The following is a 23728-nucleotide window of genomic DNA, read 5'->3' as shown; positions in this document are numbered from 1 at the left end:
TATAATCTCAAACCTGGAAAATACAAGCTCGCAAAGGGATATGATTTAATAGCATATCATCCAAATGACATGAATGAATTTACTCCGAGATATTTGATGTCAGAGCTAAATGATAATTCAACTCTCTTCATGAAACGCGTAAAAAATAGAGACGGAACGAAAGAAGAAAGGTTTATGAGTCCGGATGACTTAGATAGGGAACTTGTTAAAAACGGTCTCGGAATATATGAAATGCCACCAGATGAGGTACAAGAAACTCCACAGGAAGAAGTTCAGATACAACCAGACATGGAAGAAATAGTTCAGCAACAACAGCTAGAAGAGCCTGAAGGAAACGAACAAGTCCCTCCTTTGGAAACTAACTTCACAGAACTAGATGAAGATTTGGAACAGCCGAAAAATCTTGACCCTCAACAAGTGTATGAGGAGAATATGGAATCTTTCCAAGAGTCTAAAAAATTCGGCTGACATAGTAGAAGGATATCGAAAAATGTTCACCGACATACAAAAGACTCCAACATCAGATGAAAATATTCAGCATAGAATGGAAGTACTGAAAGAAAATGTACGCAAATACAATAATCCTTTTTACTTACGACCATATAACGTTCAATCTTTGGCTGAACTCGGTGAAAATAAAAGGTTAAATTTCAACAAAACATATAGAAATGAAACATTGTTTAAAGTTCATTCAGAACCTAACCAATATGGAAACAAACCTACTTTTGTTTCTGCAGACTATGGAACTACAATGAGATGGGGTCATAAAGCTAATCCGGATAGGTGGTTCATAAACTTACAACCTCAATTCCAAGAAGTTGTAGACGCAATGGAATTGAATGGTGAACCAGATATAACTGGTATTTTCAGCGCGGCTTTAATGCCAGTGAAAGATATGAAAGATGCAGATATTTTGGACCGGTATGAAATGAACATGGCTGAGGGAAATATAACACCTGACGTTCTAGAACATTTATCTCAAAGAACTACACAGAACCATAGAGATGGTATATTTGGTGAAGAGTTTAGAAAGAAAGTTAGGGAGAGAGAAGGAAGAGAACCTATTGTACATGACCTTGCAAACGAAAGTTTGCAAAATGTCATAAAAACTTACTTTGCAGACAATGAACTGAGAAGGGATGAATATTTAAGAAAACTCAAATGGACAGTACCAAATGAAATGTTAGTATTGAAAAACATGTTCCATGACAAAATAAAACCAACTACAGAAATAAATGACGCAAGACTGAAACGTTGGGTAAAAGCTTTCCCATTCACAAAAGATATTATTGGTTACATGGAAAGAAAACCAGAATGGCTACAAAAACATATATTTGGAAACGAGCTTATTCCATATGGACAAGCTATATTTGAAGAGCTTGAACCGGAAACTCAGGAAAGAGTCATGCAAACAATTAGCGAAGACTCAAATACAAACTATGACAAATCTTTCTAGGATATAGGTTACCTGAGATGGGCGACCAGAGCCCAAAGGCAAAAAGGACATGGGAAATTTACAACATACTAGGTGAACATGAGGCAAAGATGCTACAACTTGAAGCAGAGGGCAAGTTACCAAAAGCGACACCAAAGAAGAAGAGAAGAGTAGAACAAAGTGAAAGTAGTGAAGAAGTAACTTCATCTAGTGAAAGTAGTGGCAATGAAGGAAAAAGAAGAGTTAAAGATTCAGTTAAAAACTCAGTCAGGAAGAAAGTAAAGCTTGGTCCGAGTGGGTTCTATTATGACATATAAATCCAACTATTCTATATTTTTACCCATATGAAATGTACGCCGCTCAGAATATAACGCCAACAGTTTTGGATGCCATGAACGGAAATGTTTCCGAATGGTATAACGAATGCGACAATGCCATTAGAAGGTCAGAAATAGTTCCTGGAACTTACGAATATACAACTGCTGTTTCTTATGGAAACGTAGGTGAGTTTGGAGAAGGTTCTTCAACAACAGTAGATATTGCTTGCGACAGGTTTCATATTATTTCTATTGACAACTCATTCTTATACGTGGAACAAGACATTGAAATAAAACCTTCTGCCAAGTTGTCTGACAAGAAAGGTTGCAATGGAATTTTTCTATGTCGGATACCAATATGCTCCAGAAGTTTTATGGATATAAAGATAATATTCTAACTCTGACTTAGTTCAAACAGTAATGGGCAAACTCTGAATGGTTCGCTTTGAGAAACTCAGTACAACACAAGCTAGAGAAAAACAGACCAGTATGCAACTATTGAGAAAATAAGAAGACTTGACCCTAACGTTCCAGGAGTTTATGTTAACCTTTCTGGTTCAGATGGAACTGCTGCCACTAAAGTAAAACTGAAACTTAGAGTTCCTTTGTCATCTTTCCTCATCTTCAGGTTTTTAAGATACTTGCCAAACTGGGCAGGAAAAATTTCTATCGAACTTACTCCAAGCAAAAATAACTTAGTCATTGCACCAACACAAGACCCATTCACTATTGAAGCCAAAGCAACAGCTCAGGAAACATTCGCTGCCTTTTGCAAAAACAAAGTTGACTTAGACTTTGGTTTCTCAAACTTCAACAATGAAGTAAACTACTATATGAAGGATACTGGTGGTGCAAACGTATGGGACCCAGTTAAGTTCACATGCGAAAAATTTGAATGCAAGAGAATAGAAAGCAGACTTGCAGTCTATATGTTGGACCCAGATATTTCAAATGCTTTAGCTGCCAAATATATTGCAGTTCCACTTATGTTCCCTATACACCAAATATCTGTCAAAGACTTTGCAGGTGAAGTTGGAAACCAAAATCCAGGAGCCGCAGGTGCAAGAACAGATATTGCTTTAACAACTGCAATGAAACATGCAGATACTATGTTTGTACTGTTCAGACGAACTATAAATGACTATTCTTGTTTCTACAACCCTAGTATTAAATATCATATAAACATAGATGGCAAATATTATCCAAGAGAAGAATATTCGTTATGAAAGGAGGTGAAACGTTGAACTTAAAATATAGTTTCCCAGACGTTATAAAAATATTTGACGACCACAACATTTCATTAAAATTTATTTGCTAAGTAAATGGCAGAAGACATAATGGTTTATACTATTACGACTAAAAACCCTGAGTCATATAATTCTATAACAACAAACTTACAAAGTCCTCAAGGACGATATTGTAAACTAACCTTAAACACAATGACGACTAAAGCCTGTTTTGCTCTTTTGACACCAGAAGACTTTATTGTTGTGAATGGTAAAAAATACTCCTTTGAAGATACTTACTCAGATATACCACCAACAGGTTTTGTTGACTTATTTAATACTTTAAGTACGGGTGTAACATGTGCTGCAACTAGAGCAGGTTTCATTATGTTTGGATGTCCGACTGAGTTTACTATAAACGATATGAGCTATAATACAAAACTTATTTCTGGTTTTTACTACCAACAGTTTCCTACAACAGGAAAAGGTGTCATACAAGGAATGTCTATTCCATTGACATTAAGCACACCAATCTTATATATTGTTTCAAACTTAGGTTCAAAGTGTTATTCGAATGTCGACAGAAACTATTATGACCAAAAGATACTTATGCGTATAAACAATACTTTCTCTGCTGGTTTGCCTATTGTTCATTCGAATGCAGAATTTTCAACCTTAGTGAACTCAAACACTTTGGCAAGTATAACGTTGACATTAGTTGACGCAAACTTTGTTCCTGTAAAACTTTTATGTCCTATGTATTTGTCAATGACGGCAGAAAGTTTCGAATTGGAAGATGCAACTGGTGAAAGTATTGTATTATAAGAACAACTTCAACAACAAATAGCTCAAGAACAACAAATGCAACAAATGGAACAACAAAGTCAAGAATAAAAAAAATAATATTTTTTTTATTTTTATAAAAATGTACAGAATAGATGTTTCAGATTTTTATGACTTCCAAGCATTCAGAAATATGTGCCCATTTCGAGACTATAACAAAGCAGTCGAGAATTTGAAACGTTTAGTCATTTATGTTGACTCTGCCCCAGAATGTTATGTCATGAAAGAATGGGATGTTGTCTTTAACAAACCAAGAGCAACAATAGTGTCTGAACAAGAATGTAGACAGAAACTTAAGAAAATAAAAGTTGTACAAGTTGGAATGAAGATGTTAGATGCTTGGGATATCTTATTGTCAAAGTTAGAAGATTTTTCAGTTCGAGGTATAAAGTTCTATACACCTTCTCCAAACTTCTATTCTATCTTCACTGGATATAAATACGAACAAGTAGAATGGAAACACAGTATTATAGAAGCTTGGTTAGACCATGTCAAAGAAATTATATGCAATGGAAACGAAAGAGTCTATGAGTATATCTTATGTTGGTTTGCAAACATCTTACAACATCCAAGTGCTAAAAATGAAACTGCTCTCATTATAATTGGAAAACAAGGAACTGGTAAGAATACTTTCTTTACAGATATTTTGTGCAAACTGTTAGAAGGTTATTCGAATCCGAATATGACAAACTTAGAAAACATCTGTGGCAAGTTTAACTCCTCAATAGAGAATATGAAACTTATAGTTTGCAATGAACTTCAAAGTATAGATACAACAAAAGTTTTGAACTCAGATGCTTTGAAGAGTCTTATAACAGACAAAGTTGGAGTTGTTGAAAGAAAGTATAAAGACCAAAGAGTTTGTGAAAATGTTGCAAACTTCATTATGGTTTCAAACAATGCTGTTCCGATGAAGTTAGAAAGTTCTGACAGAAGATATGTAGTTGTCAGAACGTCAGAAGCTCATATGCAAGATACAGAATATTTTGACGCTTTGTCAGAATGTTTGACATCTGACTTTTACAACCACTTGTTCTCATATTTCATGACATTAGATATTTCTAAGTTCAATCCAAGACAAATTCCACATACCGAAGAGAGACAAACATTGTTAGAAGCAAACAAGAGTGTATATGAACTGTTCATAGAAGAAAGCGACTTTGAGTGTTTAGATGAAAGGTCATTGTACGATTCGTATAAACAATATTGTCAAGAATATGGTTATATGGCAGCTTCTAAACGTACATTCTTGGCAAATGTCAAAAGTCTTTTAGATGTTCAGAATGGTATATATACAAAGAAAAATTTTTCTGAGTAAATTTTAAAAAAATATTTTTTTATCCGATAGAAAAGATGACGAAATATATTTCAGTAAACAAGTACATGTCAGGACTTAAAGAAGAACTAGACCCATTCACATATTTGAATGTTTACTTCTACCATTTTGAAAAGTCTTCATTCAGCAAAGTTTGGAACATCGAACCAGTTAAGTTTGCTATTGTGACTAAAAATGGTGCGAAATTTGAAGACTTAGATATAGAAGGTTTGTTAACAGTCAAAGAAAGTTTTGACAGAAGGTTCTCAAACCTTAAAGAAGGCAAAGCAATCAAACTTGTTATACCTTATGAACCAAAGAAGACAGACGACTATGAATATTATGAGTCTAAAGTTGTAGAAGTTCAAGGTAAATTAGGTAAAAAGATTTTAGAGTCTAAGCCAGTGTTTACTCCTAAAGAGGAAGAGAACATTGACATTGACCCAGAAATGTTCTAAAAATAAAATTTTATTTTTACATGTCAAATTTCTTCTTCGGTGGAACTGGCTCTGGTTCAGGTTCTTTCTTCTCTTCTTCTACTTTCTTTTCTTTCTTTTCTCTCTTCTTCTTTTCTGGTGGTGAGACGTCAAATTTCTCAGAACCATATTTATGTAAAAGTTCTTTGTCCTTTAATAGCTCTTCTATTCTGTTTTCTATTTCATCTTCAAGAACACCGCATGTGTCTTCTTTGCATTCTAAGAACTTTTGTTGGACTTCATCTTTCCAATAGGCGTCATCTCTGTCAACAAGTCTGTCATTGACAAATTTTAAGACTGCTCTTTGTAATGTTTTATGGTTCTTGTCATATTCCAAGAAACAGAACTTTAGAACAAATTCACCTTTCTTGTTTACACTATGTAAGATTTTATGGTCGACAGATGTTTTGCTGTCAAAAAGTTTGTCTCGAATATAGATAGCGAAATCGCTAGACATTTTCTAAAAGATAAAAATTTTAATTTTTCTAAAAATATGTTAGAAAAAAAGTTTGCTGACATTGACAAGAAATTTGAGAATGTTTTAAACAAGAACAAGAGGAAGTTAGAAAATGCTCAGATAAAGCCTATACATGACAAGTTCTTATTTGCTCAGAATGGTATAACAGGTCTAATTGCACCACCTGGGTCGGGTAAGACTTTCACTTATCTTAAAATGGCTGCACAACAACAAGAACTAGATGAGAAGAACCCATTCTATGAGTTAGTTGTTATTTGTAGTACTTCTGGTCAATTTGACCAAACCGTCAATTCGTTCAAAGATATTATAAAGAAGTCTAAGTTAGTATGTATAAAGGATACTGAGTTGTTAGATTGGATAAGAAGTACCAAAGAAGAGTTTTGAAGTATAATGCTATAAATGAGTATATAAATTCTAAGTTCAAAGACCCTAATGAGGAAATGCAGAGAATATTAGAGAAGAAACACTTCAGAAACAAACAGAAAGAGAGAGAATACATTTCGAAGAAATTGCAATCTTACGATTGGAAGACTTACCCTCATAGATGTCTTCTTATCTTAGATGACTTTGCTTCTCATCCTTTGTTAAAGAACAGAGAACAAGATATGTGTCGAATTCTTAAGAAGCTCAGACACTTTAACATCTCAGTTGTCATTTGTGTACAGACAGCAAAGAGTTTAAGTAAGGATGTTAAAAGAATACTTACTGACATAATACTTTTCCCCGGATTGTCCGAAGACGATTTCATGGAACTTATGAAAGAGTCCATGGCAGGTAAGTTTGACAGACATGAACTATGGGAGAAGTACAAAGTCATACAAGACCCTCATACTTCTTTCAGAATTCATATCTACGCAAACAAAGTTCAAATTGTAAAAAGTCAAGCTTGAAAATGTAAGTGTTTAGTCTTAGTAAGGATATCTCTTCGCGAAGCAAATACCATTGCTGAGTTTTATGTACGTGAAGAGAAGTACAATGAATTCAATTACGAGTACAATTGCAATGACAACTAAGGCAACTATTTTTGTCTTTTGCCAGCAAGAGTACTTCTTCTCTTCCAATGGTTCGGCAGAACTATACTCACTCATGAGAAATGCCAAAACGGTTTAATAGAAAAAGTGTCATTTTTTTCATGTCCGAAGACTCGAAGGTGCAACACTTCCAAAATACCGACGAACTCAGAAGAGCAGCATGGCAGTATGTTCTTGACAACTTCTTTGAGTTCTCCAGGTACACCTTGGAAAATGCTGAAGAACTCGACATAGAGAATTTGGAGAAATTGCACTCCAATACTACCTTGACAACAAAGGGTAAATTAAGACTAAAACTTAACGTTTAAAAAGTGACATTTTTATGAGCTCCGAGTCACCGAGAAAACTTGGTCAGATGTTAGCAGCTTACTTCCCTGAGGAGGATGGAAGCGTTACATACATCAGGTTCAAAAACAACGAACCTGGAATTGCGTACCAAATTCGCAATTACATGACCATGGAAGAGTACGAAAGGTTTCTACAAGAGAAACCAGCTCTAAACAACTCAGAAAAGAAAGAGTAAAAAGTTTAATTCTTAATTGTTTATTTTTTTACTTGTAAGGGCAAGCTGCAAGTATGAAGTCGACTATCTCCGTCTTTGTTTTGACGAGCTGGACGGCTCTTGCGAGTACGTCTGTTTTGCGGTCTCCAGCTGGTGTCCGACCTTCGTAATTGCGCATGTTCTTGAGAGCTCCAACTGTAAATGGTTGTAGGATGAAGAGTCTCTCAGACTGCTTGAGGTAGTCTTCACGGTCACGAACCGAATCTGTGGTACGAGTCGAATCGGTCGATTTGAGGGAAGAGACTGAAAGCCTGTCGTCTTCCATTGGAGCTGTAGCATACTCTTTGCGTAAGCGGTTCAGACCTTCTTCGAAGTCTTGGTCTCTCTTCGATTGAGATTGGAATTGGAATTGCTGGGGTGGAGCTTGCTGGAACAACCAAGGGTTGGGGAAGTAAGGCATAGGCTGAGGAGGGTAGTTCGGGAAGCCTTGTGGTGGGTAGTAACCTTGAGGTGGAAATTGGTAGTAATTCGGAGGTACTTGCTGGAACTGAGGTTGCTGAGGAGACTGTTGTGGTTCTGCAGCTTTCGGTTCTTCTGGCTTTGGAAGGCATTCAGGAAGAGGAACGTCAGTCATCCGTTTGTGGCTTAACCGTCGGACCACAACGATAAAAATCTCTGCTACTAGCAGTACTTTTACTGACAGTAGCAGTACTTTTACTGACAGTAGCAGTACTTTATCGTCGAAAACCCTCTCAAATTTTCCTTTTTACTGACAGTAGCAGTACTTTTTCTGACAGTAGCAGTACTTTATCGTCGAAAACCCTCTCAAATTTTCCTTTTTACTGACAGTAGCAGTACTTTTACTGACAGTAGCAGTACTTTTTCTGACAGTAGCAGTACTTTATCGTCGAAAACCTCTCAAATTTTCCTTTTTACTGACAGTAGCAGTACTTTTACTGACAGTAGCAGTACTTTTTCTGACAGTAGCAGTACTTTATCGTCGAAAACCCTCTCAAATTTTCCTTTTTACTGACAGTAGCAGTACTTTTCTGACAGTAGCAGTACTTTATCGTCGAAAACCCTCTCAAATTTTCCTTTTTACTGACAGTAGCAGTACTTTTACTGACAGTAGCAGTACTTTTACTGACAGTAGCAGTACTTTATCGTCGAAAACCCTCTCAAATTTTCCTTTTTACTGACAGTAGCAGTACTTTTTCTGACAGTAGCAGTACTTTATCGTCGAAAACCCTCTCAAATTTTCCTTTTTACTGACAGTAGCAGTACTTTTTCTGACAGTAGCAGTACTTTATCGTCGAAAACCCTCTCAAATTTTCCTTTTTACTGACAGTAGCAGTACTTTTACTGACAGTAGCAGTACTTTTTCTGACAGTAGCAGTACTTTATCGTCGAAAACCCTCTCAAATTTTCCTTTTTACTGACAGTAGCAGTACTTTTACTGACAGTAGCAGTACTTTTTCTGACAGTAGCAGTACTTTATCGTCGAAAACCCTCTCAAATTATCCTTTTTACTGACAGTAGCAGTACTTTTTCTGACAGTAGCAGTACTTTATCGTCGAAAACCCTCTCAAATTTTCGTTTTTACTGACAGTAGCAGTACTTTTACTGACAGTAGCAGTACTTTTTCTGAGAGTAGCAGTACTTTATCGTCGAAAACCCTCTCAAATTTTCCTTTTTACTGACAGTAGCAGTACTTTTACTGACAGTAGCAGTACTTTTACTGACAGTAGCAGTACTTTATCGTCGAAAACCCTCTCAAATTTTCCTTTTTACTGACAGTAGCAGTACTTTTTCTGACAGTAGCAGTACTTTATCGTCGAAAACCCTCTCAAATTTTCCTTTTTACTGACAGTAGCAGTACTTTTACTGACAGTAACAGTACTTTTTCTGACAGTAGCAGTACTTTATCGTCGAACACCCTCTCAAATTATCCTTTTTACTGACAGTAGCAGTACTTTTACTGACAGTAGCAGTACTTTTACTGACAGTAGCAGTACTTTTTCTGACAGTAGCAGTACTTTATCGTCGAAAACCCTCTCAAATTTTCCTTTTTACTGACAGTAGCAGTACTTTTTCTGAGAGTAGCAGTACTTTATCGTCGAAAACCCTCTCAAATTTTCCTTTTTACTGACAGTAGCAGTACTTTTTCTGACAGTAGCAGTACTTTATCGTCGAAAACCCTCTCAAATTTTCCTTTTTACTGACAGTAGCAGTACTTTTACTGACAGTAGCAGTACTTTTACTGACAGTAGCAGTACTTTTTCTGAGAGTAGCAGTACTTTATCGTCGAAAACCCTCTCAAATTTTCCTTTTTACTGACAGTAGCAGTACTTTTTCTGACAGTAGCAGTACTTTATCGTCGAAAACCCTCTCAAATTTTCCTTTTTACTGACAGTAGCAGTACTTTTACTGACAGTAGCAGTACTTTTTCTGACAGTAGCAGTACTTTATCGTCGAAAACCCTCTCAAATTTTCCTTTTTACTGACAGTAGCAGTACTTTTTCTGACAGTAGCAGTACTTTATCGTCGAAAACCCTCTCAAATTTTCCTTTTTACTGACAGTAGCAGTACTTTTACTGACAGTAGCAGTACTTTATCGTCGAAAACCCTCTCAAATTTTCCTTTTTACTGACAGTAGCAGTACTTTTTCTGACAGTAGCAGTACTTTATCGTCGAAAACCCTCTCAAATTTTCCTTTTTACTGACAGTAGCAGTACTTTTTCTGACAGTAGCAGTACTTTATCGTCGAAAACCCTCTCAAATTTTCCTTTTTACTGACAGTAGCAGTACTTTTACTGACAGTAGCAGTACTTTTTCTGAGTAGCAGTACTTTATCGTCGAAAAACCCTCTCAAATTTTCCTTTTTACTGACAGTAGCAGTACTTTTACTGACAGTAGCAGTACTTTATCGTCGAAAACCCTCTCAAATTTTCCTTTTACTGACAGTAGCAGTACTTTTACTGACAGTAGCACTTTCTTCTGAGAGTAGCAGTACTTTATCGTTCGAAAACCCTCAAATTTTCCTTTTACTGACAGTAGCAGTACTTTTACTGACAGTAGCAGTACTTTATCGTCGAAAACCCTCTCAAATTTTCCTTTTTACTGACAATAGCAGTACTTTTTCTGACAGTAGCAGTACTTTATCGTCGAAAACCCTTAAATTTTCCTTTTTCTGACAGTAGCAGTACTTTTCTGACAGTAGCAGTACTTTATCGTCGAAAACCCTCTCAAATTTCCTTTTTTACTGACAGTAGCAGTACTTTTACTGACAGTAGCAGTACTTTTACTGACAGTAGCAGTACTTTTACTGACAGTAGTACTTTTACTGACAGTAGCAGTACTTTTTCTGACAGTAGCAGTACTTTATCGTCGAAAACCCTCAAATTTTCCTTTTTACTGACAGTAGCAGTACTTTTTACTGACAGTAGCAGTACTTTATCGTCGAAAACCCTCTCAAATTTTCCTTTTTACTGACAGTAGCAGTACTTTTACTGACAGTAGCAGTACTTTTTCTGACAGTAGCAGTACTTTATCGTCGAAAACCCTCTCAAATTTTCCTTTTTACTGACAGTAGCAGTACTTTTTCTGACAGTAGCAGTACTTTATCGTCGAAAACCCTCTCAAATTTTCCTTTTTACTGACAGTAGCAGTACTTTTACTGACAGTAGCAGTACTTTTTCTGACAGTAGCAGTACTTTTATCGTCGAAAAACCCTCTCAAATTTTCCTTTTACTGACAGTAGCAGTACTTTTTCTGACAGTAGCAGTACTTTATCGTCGAAAACCCTCTCAAATTTTCCTTTTTACTGACAGTAGCAGTACTTTTACTGACAGTAGCAGTACTTTTTCTGAGAGTAGCAGTACTTTATCGTCGAAAACCCTCTCAAATTTTCCTTTTTACTGACAGTAGCAGTACTTTTTCTGACAGTAGCAGTACTTTATCGTCGAAAACCCTCTCAAATTTTCCTTTTTACTGACAGTAGCAGTACTTTTTCTGACAGTAGCAGTACTTTATCGTCGAAAACCCTCTCAAATTTTCCTTTTTACTGACAGTAGCAGTACTTTTACTGACAGTAGCAGTACTTTTTCTGACAGTAGCAGTACTTTATCGTCGAAAACCCTCTCAAATTTTCCTTTTTACTGACAGTAGCAGTACTTTTACTGACAGTAGCAGTACTTTTACTGACAGTAGCAGTACTTTATCGTCGAAAACCCTCTCAAATTTTCCTTTTTACTGACAGTAGCAGTACTTTTACTGACAGTAGCAGTACTTTTACTGAGAGTAGCAGTACTTTATCGTCGAAAACCCTCTCAAATTTTCCTTTTTACTGACAGTAGCAGTACTTTTACTGACAGTAACAGTACTTTTACTGACAGTAGCAATGGTCGAGGTCGAACCTACCGACGAGGCAATTTACCTAATTGAAATTAACGAGCTTGTTAAAGACTTCCTCAGGCAGAATGTAAAAGGCAAGCTTGTTAACGGTTGGATAACGGGAAGGGCTGCCTTGAATCTCGAGATTTCGACTGGAATTCCAATTGAGGTACCAGAAGGCACTCCTTTCGACGACATAAAGCAAGCAAAGAAGGAAGCCATTATAAAGTTCTTTGCCAAGCGTCCTTGGATACTACTTCCAAACAGAGAGAACCCTTTCCCAAGAATGAACCAAATTCTCAAGGGTCTCCTTCACTTCTCTGGTCAGCCGTTCTACATAACCTGTGAAGGCGACATTCAGCCAGTTCAGTAAACATCTCATTTTTAACTCACTTTTTTTATGTTTTTACTCACACTCGTACTCACCCGGTATGAGTACACATATGTCAACTGTGAACCTTGTAGTGACCGGTCTTCCTGCAAATGCAAGTTTGGTCAATACACAGTTTATGGTGGCAAGAAAGACAGTGGGAATGCGCGCTCGAGAGAGAATTGAAATTCCAGACCCAACTCCAACAAGAACTCTCAAGTTACCAGAGACTCGTGTGAAGAAGAAGTCATATAACAAAGCACTTATAGCCATATACATGGCACGTTTAGAGTAAAAACATTTTTTCATTTTTTGAATGAAGCAAGTTAAATTCGTCCCACACCAATCTCAATGGACCGATGAAGAGTTTCAAGCCATGGTTGAAGGTGTTGAGAACGACATAGACGGCGAACTTGAAGGAGCTCAAACCACAATTGCAACCAAAATTGCACAAGTCAAAGAAGAGATAGCTCCACTTAAAGCTACCAAAGCTACTCTTGACCTCATGGATACTTACCGTTTAGAAGTAAAGAGTGGAATAAGACAATTAAAATTGAAACTTCTAAACTACGAAGCTATACTCCAAAAGTTAGCAGAAATGAGAAGACTTTACCAGAGCTACTTACATGTAAGGGACTTACCTTCAAGCAGTCCGACCAAAATGAATTCTCTGACATTGTCCAATTTGTCCGAAAGTCAGCTCAGATGTTTTGAACTGCTCCCAACATATCCAGAATATGAAAATTTGCCTGAACTCTTTCGGTTCCTCAAAAAACGTTTTTTGGTTCTCATGTTCGAAACTTTTATCGGAAGAGACAACAAACGTTCAGAAGAAGAGCAAGATATTATTTTAAACTTGTTGTATGACTTAACTGTCATAACCAGCTTTTTGAAGTAAAACCGTCATTCTCAAACCAATTCATTTTTTCGATGTCCGAACAAGCACCGAAGCCAAACACAAAATATCAGAAATTCAACACAATTTACTCTCATTCCTGGAACAAAAGTTCGTGTAGTTCTTGACGACAAACCATTGACAAAGAAACGTTTAAGGTTAAGTCGAAACTATTATATCGTAGACTCTACGCAAGGTAATGGATATCTTATAAAAGCTGCTGACGACTCTATTGCGTTTTATCCTCGACATAAGTTAGTTGAAAGTAGTAATGGCAAACTTGCTGAAACCATTGACGAAGCAAAGCGAGGAGTGGTTATTGAAATACTTGGCTATAACACAAACGATGACACTTATAAAGTAAGATATGAAGGAGGCGTTGAAGATGTTATACCATCTAAGAACTTGAGAGAGTCAAAGCCAACACATCTGGGACCATTAGAGCGGGAGTACTGGAAAGACAAAAATATGCCAGAAAGAATAAGAAAATTCTTCTAAACTTTTTCATTAGATGTAAATCAGACATGAACGAGAACAGTCATGATATCATTAATGGTACCATTTATTTTAACATAAAGACGCAAAGCGGCGGGGCATAGCCCATGACCAAAAATAATTTTTAGGGTAGATGGGTATATCTAACCTAATTTCTACCCTCATTTCTACCCTCGTGAATTTTCATGAATTTCCTTAAGATAGAAAAAATAAAACTAACTTTATTTTTATTTATTTTTTTATTTTGTATAAAAGATATGATTTCAACGATCGGCACAACAACAATTCAAACAACAACAGCACCAAACTCGTTAGTCATGAATCCAACATCTATGTTAGTAGAGATGAAAAACTTCATTCCTTCTTCATATAGTTTTGGAACAGAAATACAAAGAATAAAGCAAGAACTTTTAACAAGTAATTTAGACTGTACCGCACAGGATGAAGAAAATGAAGAATATCTTTATGACATGCAGGACATTATTGACCATTTACCCAAATTGCCTGAAATCCAGCAACAAAAGCTCACTATTCCTGAATTCGATGAAATAGAAGTGAAACCAACTGACTCAGTAGAAATAAAGAAGTTCATACGAAAGGTAAATTATGAGTTTCTAGGATATCATTGCAACCATAAAGTTATGGACAAAGATTGCGATATGGTATATAAGAACATCTCTGACATATATAAATCGGAGGAGTTTAAGACATACGACAACTTTGTTTCATTAGTTGCAAAATGTGTATTGCAGATAAGAGATAAAGATAGAAGAGGTAAAGTATGGAATTGACAAATAAAACCAGCAGCTTTTGAGCTAAAGAAAACCATTGACGCCTTAGTTGTTCTAGCAGGTCAAATTTCAATGTATAACGCAAAAATGAATCCGCAATGTTCAAAATGTAAAGCAGCAATGAGGAAATATAACTACTCCGTCAAAGAGATAGAACGAATGAGAAACGACTATGCTGACTTAAAGAAAGAAGCAGAGAAACCAGCAGAAAATAAAATGGACATGTTAGCATTTCTGAACAAAAACTATCCAACTGCTGACGATTTCCTTCTATCTGACGTCAAGAAGAAGTATAAAGAAACCTTCGGCATTGTTAAAACTTTTGATATCCTCAGCGAAGAAATAGAAGCTACAAAACTGTTTAGAGTCTCACGAATTCATAACGTTTACCATGTAAAACGGTTATAAATAATGAGGGTAGAAATCGTGGTAGAAATTAGGTTAGATATACCCATCTACCCTAAAAATTATTTTTGCTGAATTCAGCACAAAATTCTGAGTAAAATGACATAGGGCATGTGTCAAACCGTCGTGTCCTTCAACTTGAGGTTCACTAACATCGAAAGGCATGTTCATAAGACGTTCTTCTTCTAACCTCTCTAGTCTGTTTGGATAATTGGCACGTGCTGTTTCCAAATCTAATTCGTAGGTCAGACCAGCCAGTTTGTCATAGACTTTTATTGGCTTTCCCTTCCTATATTTAAACTTCTTCGAAACTCTCCAACCATATCTTTGCAACTCTGCTTTTATTCTAGCAGACTTTCTGTCCATTCTATATGGGGGCATTTTTATAAAAATAAAAAAATATTTTTTTTCTTTACTTTACATAACCGCCTGCTGCCATAAGTCTTTGACGCCAACCCATACCAGCTAATGAAGGTTGACTTAGTTTAGTTTGGAAACTAAACTTTGGTTTTGGTTTATCTTCAGTTTTTGGTTTTTCTTCTTCTATCGGTTTTTCGTCACTTTTCGGTTCCTCTGACTTTACTTCACTTGCAGGAACAGTTGTGTCGTCAACATCTTCATAAATATCATATGCCATTTGTTTTTGTTTTCCTTTCAACTTTTTGTGTTTGTTGTAAAGTTTAGAATATTTCGACTCTAAGTCAATGAGATGTTCTATAATGAACTGTTGGTCAGTGAAGTAAACTTTTCCATCTGTTGTCTCGAAAGCTCCTTCAGACTTCAATATTTTATTTGTGAGAGTCTGTTTCTTTTTTGAGATACTAGCCGTTCCATTTCTATGAAAAGTGACTTTATAGTTAGGGTTTGTATTTCCAGACCTGGCACTTTCTATTATTGAATTTTTCTCTTCATCTGTAAGTTCTTTGACATGTTTTGACAATGGTTCTGAACTTTTTGTTTGTGGTGTCAAATCTACCGTTTCAACTTCTTCGGTCATTTCATCTCAGTAAAAAATTTTAATTTGGTTTGTTTTCAACTGGTTGTTTAGGTTTTTTAAGTCGGTCTAAAACTTCCTGAGGTATAGGAAGAACTTTACAAACACGTGGTGTAAAAGGTGGTCTTCCATGACTTATTCTGTTTAAAGCTGCATTGTTCATTTCATCTCAATAAAAAACTTTACATTCTCCACGTTTGAGGCGGTTGAGGTTGGTTATTGTTTACCCACTGTTCATGGTTATATCCTCTGTTAAAGAATCTTTCACCTTGGTCCATATAGTGTCCTGCTTGGTTATAGTAGTCATTTGCTTTGTTATAATAGTTTCCTGCTTGTCTTCCTACATTGTCCATCCATCCTTGAACTTTTCCTCTTGTTTCAGGATTTGGAATAAGATTTGTTGCATCTCGTGCTACATCCCAACCTTTCTGTACAGTTTGTATAATAGGCTGAGCTTTGTCTTTCAGTATACCTAATGTACTCAAAATCTTTCCTTCCAATTCCAAATGCACCTCTGGCTATTGTTCCCACTGCGGGTAAAATCTAGATGCGACTCCTGCTAATGCGCCAAATAAACCCATTTCTTATAGGGTAAAAAATGACGAATCCGAACAAGGACCCCTATGTTTCTAAAGCGACAAAGAAAGCACTCATGATAAAAATCTTTAGTTCAACACCAATGCTTGGTTTATGGATATCTTGGAAAACATTCCGAGAGTTAGAACAGATGGACCACCATACTGGCTAATATTTGTCGGTCAAAACAACAAGATACTGTGAAGCCATACCATTATGGTCCAAAAATATTTTAGATGTGAAAACTGCTTTGACAATATTCGTTGACAAATACCATCCAACAAAACTGACATCTGACTGTGAAAGTTCTTTCAAATCAGATGATATTAAAAACTATCTGCGTTCAAAAAATGTAAACCAATATTTCATTGTCGACCAAAACCATTCTGCTCTTGGTGTCATTGACGGATGTATAAAAATGTTAAGAGACTTAAACCAACCACAAGGTGGTGAAGCAAATGAAATGTCATATGACGACAAATATAGACACTTCTCCCAGGCAAAGATGAGACAAGTTTTAAATATTTACAATAACCGTAAACAAAAAGGTTTGGGAAACCACTCCCCGAAGAAATGAAAAACAACCCTGACTTAGAGAAAGACTATATATTTAATAATTTAGTCAAAAGAGACAAACAAGAAAGAATGCCAGGCTTCAAACTTAAGAAAGGTGACAAAGTAAAAATAGAAATACCTAAACGCGACCCATATGAAAATACTATTGACTATGACAACAATGGGAACTCGACAGGTACTCACCTTCGTGTTCGTAAAAATAGAAGAAAGTATACAAGAGAATATTATGAAGTTTTAGGCAAACATGGCAAAATGTACACACTGCAAGCAGAAGATAAAACTACTATTGTCAGACCTCGTTTCAAACTTGTCAAAGTTCAAGGTGGAATACTTTCAAAGACAGTTCCTAACAAATATAAGACAACTCCTGACGAATATGCTAAAGAAGTTGAAAATGACGACTAAGCAATTCTATACCATGCGTAAACTGTCATGTAAGGTGGCATGTATTCTTTACTTTGTCCCGTTGTTTGCGTATATCCTGAAACGAAATGTGTATGGTTTCCTTCTCCCTGCGTGTTATTCCAGTAACAATTTATAGCAAACTTAACGTCCTCTTTAACATCATATCCTTTACCTTTTGTCATTCCTGACCAATCCCAATATCTATGACTATGCCAACCTGCTTGAGATGTACTTAAATCTATGTAATGACTGTGTGCAGGTAAATTTTCACCTGAAATCGTTTTACTTCCACCTGTTTCCTTTGAAGAGTTTGCACAATACAAAAACCTGTCGACTATTTGTTCCCATGCACCAACACCAAACATTACTTGAGGACCTCTTGCATCCATAGATGTATAAATAGAACCTACTGGGTTCATTAAATCAAACATATGAGATATTATAGGATTGTCTCTTTTGAACTTAAAATATAGTGCAACTATTTCAGGTTTCTTCTGGTTTGTGTCAGAATATTTTTTATAATATAATCTTATGTTTTCAGGGTAAGTAAAGTCTTGACTATAATATTTATGTCTGTCATCTGTATAATAATATACTATTCTCGTTTTTTCTATTGCATTATATCTTTTATATCTATAATAATCTAAATATAATGTTAGCTTTTGTTCATCTACATGTGGTGTTCTGTCGTCATCTCCATAGTCATAATAATGTGGTGCCGGAGCTGGGTCAGGTAATATCATATCCACCATTTCATAAACTCTTAAATATTTCTTTTGTTCGTCTCCATATAAGTTTAAGTAGCAGTTGTTGTCTAATGGAACTTTAACTTGTGTACCATCATTCTTTTTATAGCTTACATACATTTCATTGTTATTTTTCGGAATGATTTTATGCCGTGTACCATTTTTTAAGGACTGTACCAACTGCCATCTAAAATATTTATTTTCTTCATTGACAGAAAAGTCACCAACAATAGTTTCAATATTTTTTGTTCCTATCAAACTTTGGTATATTTCATTGACATATGTTTTATGAAACAATAAGAATTACCGAAAAAGTGACAAAACATCAAAAACAGGGAGGGGGTCTCAATTTTTATTACTTATATTATTTTACAATATTTATATAAATACTCTTTATAATATATTTTACTATAAAATTATACCTCAAATTCAAATATTTAAAATATTATTTACATAATTATCTCAAAATTATATTTTTATATATTATTTTTCATATGTATAAATCATATAATCTATATCTATGCAAATCTCATCTAAATTTTTTTGAAACAAACCGCTATCATTTTATAATGGTCTATCTTAAATTCATCATAAATTCTGGTACATGTTAGTACCAGAGTCTTCAAATCTCAAACACTCTGGTACCAACATGTACCAGACGCGAGTTTCCAATGCCCTCGTACGATTTTCTATTAAGATCTTCTTGAATGAGAAGGTCTTCATAGAAACTCGTACGAGGGCTTCTCTTTTAAATACTCTGGTACCTGCTGGTATCGGAGTCGACTTTACAGCCCTTTCCCCAATTTTGAAGCTGGGGAAAGTTTTCAAGCAATGAAAGGGAAGCTCTCGCTATGAGGTGAAAATCTAGAATTTTTACCTCATAGCGAGTAATCCTTTGTTAATTGCTTGAAAACTTTCTTCAAATTATCAAAATTTCGAGGAAAGTTTCCTTGCTTCAAAGTAGAGATGGAGCCCTTTGAGCCACTGCATATAGGTCAGTGACTCAAAATACTCCATCTCTACTAGAAATCGCCAAAATTTGGGTCGCAATCTTTGAAATGCGACGCAAGTTTTGGCAATTTCGCGAGGGACTTGCTCCATTTGGTGCATAGAGTCACACTCTATGCACCAGATGGAACAATTCTTTCGCTGACAGCGGGAAACTTTGTCTGAATAGTTTAACATTCAGACAAAGTTTCCCGCTGTCAGAGAGGGAATGGAAGGGTAAGAGGTATATATTCATAATGTATACCTCTTACTCTTCCATTCCCTCAAGAAAGTTCAAAAACTTGGGTGCAATCAGTTCTGATTGCACCCAAGTTTTTGAACTTTATATAAGGAATTGTTGGCTATGATGTACTGATCATGAATCAGTACATCATAGCCAACAATTCCTTCGCAAACAGTGGGAAACTTTGTCTGAATAGTTTAACATTCAGACAAAGTTTCCCGCTGTCAGGGAGGGAATTAGAGGGTGGGAGATATATAGATAGACTATAAATCTCTCACCCTTTAATTCCCTCAAGAAAGTTCAAAAACTTGGGTGCAATCAGTTCTGATTGCACCCAAGTTTTTGAATTTTGTATAAGGAATTGTTGGCTATGATGTGGATAGCCGCTGCCAGACCAAATGAATTAACCGTTGTGAATAACGTTTCTGAATCTTTATTTAAAAAGATAAAATATCACGATTTTGGCTGCGTTAAAAATCAAAGAATTGATGTTTTTGTCAAAAATCTTTTAGAAGAAGTTGCACCCAATTACTTTTATCGTATTAAAAACGATTTACTTCAAACAGGTTTTATTCCTTCAATTAGAATTCGCGAGCCTCGATTGACAGATTATAAAACAAAATTGAAAAGAGAAGTTCAATCACGTTTATACCAAGTATTAAATTTTGTTCAGAATCAAGAAGCCAATTTGAATCCATTAAGATTTTTATTGGAAAATGCTGAAGAAAAACTTTCTCAAATAAATGAGAAGATACAAAATTCAATTACATATTTAAGATCGTTTGAAATTCCAAATGAATTGTTAGATACGTATATGTTAGAAATTAATGAATTTTGTTATAATTCTCCAGATTATATTTTAGAACATTTCGAAGAATTTTGAGAGGATTTCAAAGAAAAGAATAATTTAATAGACTAAAAAATTTATTATTTTTATTTATTGTGAATTTTAAATTGTCACTTTTTAAGTGCCACTCCCTATTGAAAGTGTCACTTTTTGGGTGTCACTTTTTCGGAAATTCTTATATACTCTTGACAGAAAAGTCACCAACAATAGTTTCAATATTTTTTGTTCCTATCAAACTTTGGTATATTTCATTGACATATGTTTTATCTGCTTTATTTTCAAGGCTAACGTTTAAGTCTGTTATTTCAGAAGATGTATGTGTATGTCCAACGTCACTTTTCCTGTTTAAGGTTTCTTGTAAGTTTGTGATATTTGCAATGGTATGTGTATGTCCAACGTCACTTTTCCTGTTTAAAGTTAGTTGTAAGTTTGTGATATTTGCAATGGTATGTGTATGTCCAACGTCACTTTTCCTGTTTAAAGTTAGTTGTAAGTTTGTGATATTTGCAATGGTATGTGTATGTCCAACGTCACTTTTCCTGTTTAAGGTTTCTTGTAAGTTTGTAATATTTGCAATGGTATGTGTATGAGTCTTATCTGCTTTTGTCTCTAATGTTTCCTTAAGACTTGGTATTTGGTTAATATAATGTATATGAGTCTTTTTAGAATATTCGTTTTCAGCTCTTGTCACTTCACTTGACATTTTATTGTCAACATATGTTTTGTCTGCTAGTTCAGGATGAGTATGTTCTTTTGTTGCATAAGCATTGTTAGCTCTTTCTTCTTCTTTTGCTATTGCATTGTCTACATATTCTTTGTCAGCTTTGTTGTCAACATCTGCTTTCAAAAGAAGTTCATTTATAGGTTTCTCGTTTAAAGTTCCTTTTGTTGGATTTATACAGACAGTATTGTTCTTATTGTCTTGAAATAGAAACTCATCTGTTATAGGGTTTAATGTCAGTTTTAAGTCACCCCCTTTCAATGACTCAGATATCTTAGAATAGTTTGAAAAGTTTGTTGTGTTCTTATTTAGAGCTTGCATAATGAGTTGTCGGTTGTGTTGTATTTCTCTCATAGACGCTGTTTCATTTGACATTTTTATTATAGATAAAATATGCTTCCAATAGAAAAAGAAAATTCTAGAGTTGCTACAACTAAACCATTAGATGAACTTTTTACTAATGTCGGTCAAAAGTTTGAGACAGATACCGTAAAGCATGAAGGCTATCGTTTTGACTACCCATTAAGATGGTTAAGAGACCCATCTGTCACAAAAGCTATTGGCTTTCGAAGAATAAAGTTTGTGTCTGTAGAAGATAAAAGTTTTCCATTTATTGTAAGGTTTCATATAGATTATACATCTGAAGGGCAACGAAAAATGTGGGAAGAAATTGAGCTAATACAAGTTGACCTCTCATCTTCTCTACAGACTGCATTAAAAAATATAGAAGATAAAATAAATTCATGTTATGCAAAATATGCTGATGAATATGCGAATACCGATAGCACACTTTATGTGAGAATTGTATATGACAAACAAAATTCACAAGTGTCATTTCAAATCTACGAAGACAATCCAAATAAAGACGAACAAATATATACAGAATTCACTGCAATGTCATGGTATTATTTGCAAAGAATGTTAAATCAGAAAGTTGAACCTCCTTTAGCAAATATCTACAGTCGATATGCAAGAGATGAACCATATTTATTTAAAGATGTTTTCGACCCAGATGCTATTATTGTTCATGCTTCATTTTCTGGCGCCCAAAACTCTTTCTTATGCTTGGCAAATGACTTTTACGAAAAACCTACAAAGTTATACGAACCACCAAGTGGAAGTATTTCAGACTTTCAAGTATGGTTTACTACAGATGGAAGAAAAAGAATAATTCCATTATACCATGCGTTTTACTTAGAACTTAGTTTCATATACAACTACTATCGAACGATAAAAATATAATTTTTTAATACGGTTGAGGTGTTGGATTTGGTTGCCAACTTGACTGTGGTGCAGGTTCAGGCTGTTGTATTACAGGAGCTTGTTCTTCTGGTTCAGGGTCTTTAGGTATAATACCAACAAACTGACCTACTCTTTTACCAATATTTTTGACACCGTTCCATACTCCTCTTCCGACAGATTTTATTCCATTCCATATACCTCTTCCAACATTTCGAAAGAAGTTTCCTATCTTACTGAAGAAACCCATTTTACTATATGTAAAAATCTAATGTCCGCCTAGTCTCTTACGTTTCCTGTTGAGTTCCATAGCATTCTTTAACTGGAGCTCATACATTCTGTTTCTCCTCTGGTAGAAAACATATTCTGGGTCAACTCCTGTGTTCGCGTCATCTGCATAAAGTTGTTTATATCCCACTTCAGGGTTTGTATAAAACTCTTTCCATCTCATATTTGCATACCATGGTGGCAAACCTAACGCAGCGTCATTTGACATGGCAGTTTGCATTTGTACATCTGTTGGCACTTGACCATAGTTTGCCATTGCAGTTTGTATTCTAACTTCATTTGGAATATTCTCTGGGTTTGGTTGTCCAGGTTGCTGTGCATTCGCTAAGTTCTGTGCGTCCATTTAATATTAGATAAACATATCTCTTACGAGTACATATGCTGAACATTTGCAGGCATTGGTTCATCTTCATATTCTCTGTACTTTTCTGCCACGTCAAATAAATAAATGACACAATGGAAAAAACCTAAAACAAGTAGTCCTATTTCAAACCACATTTACTTACTAATAAAATTTCTTTATTGTGACACTTTCTCCAGTTTATAGGACCTCTCTCATATTCTATCTTGTCATATATAAACTCATAGTCATGTATGTCCTCTAACCATCTCATAACGGTTTCCAAACCACTTTTATCGGATGTAAAGTAAAAGCATGGATGGTTATGTATAACGTCTAAAGTTTCTAAAGAGTCTCTCAAAGTCCAGTCGACTTGGTATTGAAAATCCCATGTGTTATAGAACGGCGGGTCCACTATAAAGAAAACATTTTCCTTGTCTTTATATTTTTCATACAACTCTGTCCAATGACATCTCACAAACTCTATACCCTCAATATATTTTTCTATGTCCTCTTTGAAAACATTTGTATAGTTAAGATATAAAACTTTTGACATAAGTGTTTCAATGTCATGAACTCTTATAGCACCACTATATAATAGTCTAGCAGATATACTATCCCAGTCTATATATTCTGCTTTTTTCAAAACCTCTCTCACAATATTTTTCTTATCTAATGGTATACGTTCCATCTTACCTATAGGTATCTTTTCTTTTAACTCTTTCAATATATTATTTGTGTCTGGAATATGTTTGAGACGGTCCATATAGTTGTCGAAGTCATTGCATATAATC

The 23728-nt window shown here is 35.3% G+C and overlaps 15 protein-coding genes and 4 pseudogenes across 19 annotated transcripts, besides 2 other annotated features; 12 read left to right on the top strand and 7 right to left on the bottom strand.

Moving 5' to 3' along the window:
* Positions 1 to 694: 694 nt before the first annotated feature.
* Positions 695 to 18558: a mobile genetic element.
* Positions 1474 to 1752, top strand: TVAGG3_0896320 (protein of unknown function, DUF4106 family; the record flags this gene model as incomplete). Its single annotated transcript, XM_051251065.1, has 1 exon — positions 1474 to 1752. One exon carries the CDS (start codon positions 1474 to 1476, stop codon positions 1750 to 1752), a length of 279 nt encoding a protein of 92 aa, XP_051086540.1.
* On the top strand, positions 1827 to 2978 carry TVAGG3_0896310 (annotated as a pseudogene). The gene has a single exon. A coding segment is annotated over exon 1 (1152 nt).
* Positions 3075 to 3825, top strand: TVAGG3_0896300 (annotated as a pseudogene). The gene has a single exon. A coding segment is annotated over exon 1 (751 nt).
* Positions 3904 to 4741, top strand: TVAGG3_0896290 (uncharacterized protein; the record flags this gene model as incomplete). Its single annotated transcript, XM_051251064.1, has 1 exon — positions 3904 to 4741. A coding segment is annotated over one exon (838 nt), but the record flags the coding sequence as incomplete, so codon positions are not given.
* Positions 4842 to 5139, top strand: TVAGG3_0896280 (annotated as a pseudogene). The gene has a single exon. A coding segment is annotated over exon 1 (298 nt).
* On the top strand, positions 5175 to 5594 carry TVAGG3_0896270 (protein of unknown function, DUF4108 family; the record flags this gene model as incomplete). The annotated part of the gene is made up of 1 exon (XM_051251063.1): positions 5175 to 5594. One exon carries the CDS (start codon positions 5175 to 5177, stop codon positions 5592 to 5594), a length of 420 nt encoding a protein of 139 aa, XP_051086538.1.
* On the bottom strand, positions 5611 to 6069 carry TVAGG3_0896260 (uncharacterized protein; the record flags this gene model as incomplete). The annotated part of the gene is made up of 1 exon (XM_051251062.1): positions 5611 to 6069. The coding sequence occupies one exon, from the start codon at positions 6067 to 6069 to the stop codon at positions 5611 to 5613; it is 459 nt and encodes a 152-aa protein (XP_051086537.1).
* Positions 6106 to 6828, top strand: TVAGG3_0896250 (annotated as a pseudogene). The gene has a single exon. A coding segment is annotated over exon 1 (723 nt).
* On the top strand, positions 7444 to 7644 carry TVAGG3_0896240 (uncharacterized protein; the record flags this gene model as incomplete). The annotated part of the gene is made up of 1 exon (XM_051251061.1): positions 7444 to 7644. One exon carries the CDS (start codon positions 7444 to 7446, stop codon positions 7642 to 7644), a length of 201 nt encoding a protein of 66 aa, XP_051086536.1.
* TVAGG3_0896230 (uncharacterized protein) lies at positions 7673 to 8257 on the bottom strand (the record flags this gene model as incomplete). Its single annotated transcript, XM_051251060.1, has 1 exon — positions 7673 to 8257. The coding sequence occupies one exon, from the start codon at positions 8255 to 8257 to the stop codon at positions 7673 to 7675; it is 585 nt and encodes a 194-aa protein (XP_051086535.1).
* Positions 12762 to 12948, top strand: TVAGG3_0896220 (uncharacterized protein; the record flags this gene model as incomplete). The annotated part of the gene is made up of 1 exon (XM_051251059.1): positions 12762 to 12948. A coding segment is annotated over one exon (187 nt), but the record flags the coding sequence as incomplete, so codon positions are not given.
* On the top strand, positions 14033 to 14566 carry TVAGG3_0896210 (organellar and viral DNA polymerase type B; the record flags this gene model as incomplete). Its single annotated transcript, XM_051251058.1, has 1 exon — positions 14033 to 14566. The coding sequence occupies one exon, from the start codon at positions 14033 to 14035 to the stop codon at positions 14564 to 14566; it is 534 nt and encodes a 177-aa protein (XP_051086533.1).
* Positions 14654 to 14974, top strand: TVAGG3_0896200 (organellar and viral DNA polymerase type B; the record flags this gene model as incomplete). The annotated part of the gene is made up of 1 exon (XM_051251057.1): positions 14654 to 14974. The coding sequence occupies one exon, from the start codon at positions 14654 to 14656 to the stop codon at positions 14972 to 14974; it is 321 nt and encodes a 106-aa protein (XP_051086532.1).
* On the bottom strand, positions 15008 to 15337 carry TVAGG3_0896190 (uncharacterized protein; the record flags this gene model as incomplete). Its single annotated transcript, XM_051251056.1, has 1 exon — positions 15008 to 15337. One exon carries the CDS (start codon positions 15335 to 15337, stop codon positions 15008 to 15010), a length of 330 nt encoding a protein of 109 aa, XP_051086531.1.
* TVAGG3_0896180 (phage tail repeat-like family) lies at positions 15384 to 15968 on the bottom strand (the record flags this gene model as incomplete). The annotated part of the gene is made up of 1 exon (XM_051251055.1): positions 15384 to 15968. The coding sequence occupies one exon, from the start codon at positions 15966 to 15968 to the stop codon at positions 15384 to 15386; it is 585 nt and encodes a 194-aa protein (XP_051086530.1).
* On the bottom strand, positions 17519 to 18388 carry TVAGG3_0896170 (phage tail repeat-like family; the record flags this gene model as incomplete). The annotated part of the gene is made up of 1 exon (XM_051251054.1): positions 17519 to 18388. One exon carries the CDS (start codon positions 18386 to 18388, stop codon positions 17519 to 17521), a length of 870 nt encoding a protein of 289 aa, XP_051086529.1.
* Positions 18559 to 20531: a mobile genetic element.
* A 929-nt stretch (positions 20532 to 21460) lies between these two features.
* On the top strand, positions 21461 to 22309 carry TVAGG3_0896140 (uncharacterized protein; the record flags this gene model as incomplete). Its single annotated transcript, XM_051251053.1, has 1 exon — positions 21461 to 22309. One exon carries the CDS (start codon positions 21461 to 21463, stop codon positions 22307 to 22309), a length of 849 nt encoding a protein of 282 aa, XP_051086528.1.
* A 4-nt stretch (positions 22310 to 22313) lies between these two features.
* On the bottom strand, positions 22314 to 22556 carry TVAGG3_0896130 (serine threonine-protein phosphatase family; the record flags this gene model as incomplete). The annotated part of the gene is made up of 1 exon (XM_051251052.1): positions 22314 to 22556. The coding sequence occupies one exon, from the start codon at positions 22554 to 22556 to the stop codon at positions 22314 to 22316; it is 243 nt and encodes an 80-aa protein (XP_051086527.1).
* An 18-nt stretch (positions 22557 to 22574) lies between these two features.
* On the bottom strand, positions 22575 to 22937 carry TVAGG3_0896120 (uncharacterized protein; the record flags this gene model as incomplete). Its single annotated transcript, XM_051251051.1, has 1 exon — positions 22575 to 22937. One exon carries the CDS (start codon positions 22935 to 22937, stop codon positions 22575 to 22577), a length of 363 nt encoding a protein of 120 aa, XP_051086526.1.
* Positions 22938 to 23728: the final 791 nt, after the last annotated feature.

Source organism: Trichomonas vaginalis, chromosome VI (genome assembly GCF_026262505.1).
Source record: "Trichomonas vaginalis G3 chromosome VI, whole genome shotgun sequence".
NCBI lineage: Eukaryota > Parabasalia > Trichomonadida > Trichomonadidae > Trichomonas > Trichomonas vaginalis.
Note: the sequence above shows the minus strand (reverse complement) of the source record. Positions and strands in the feature narration are given on the sequence as shown.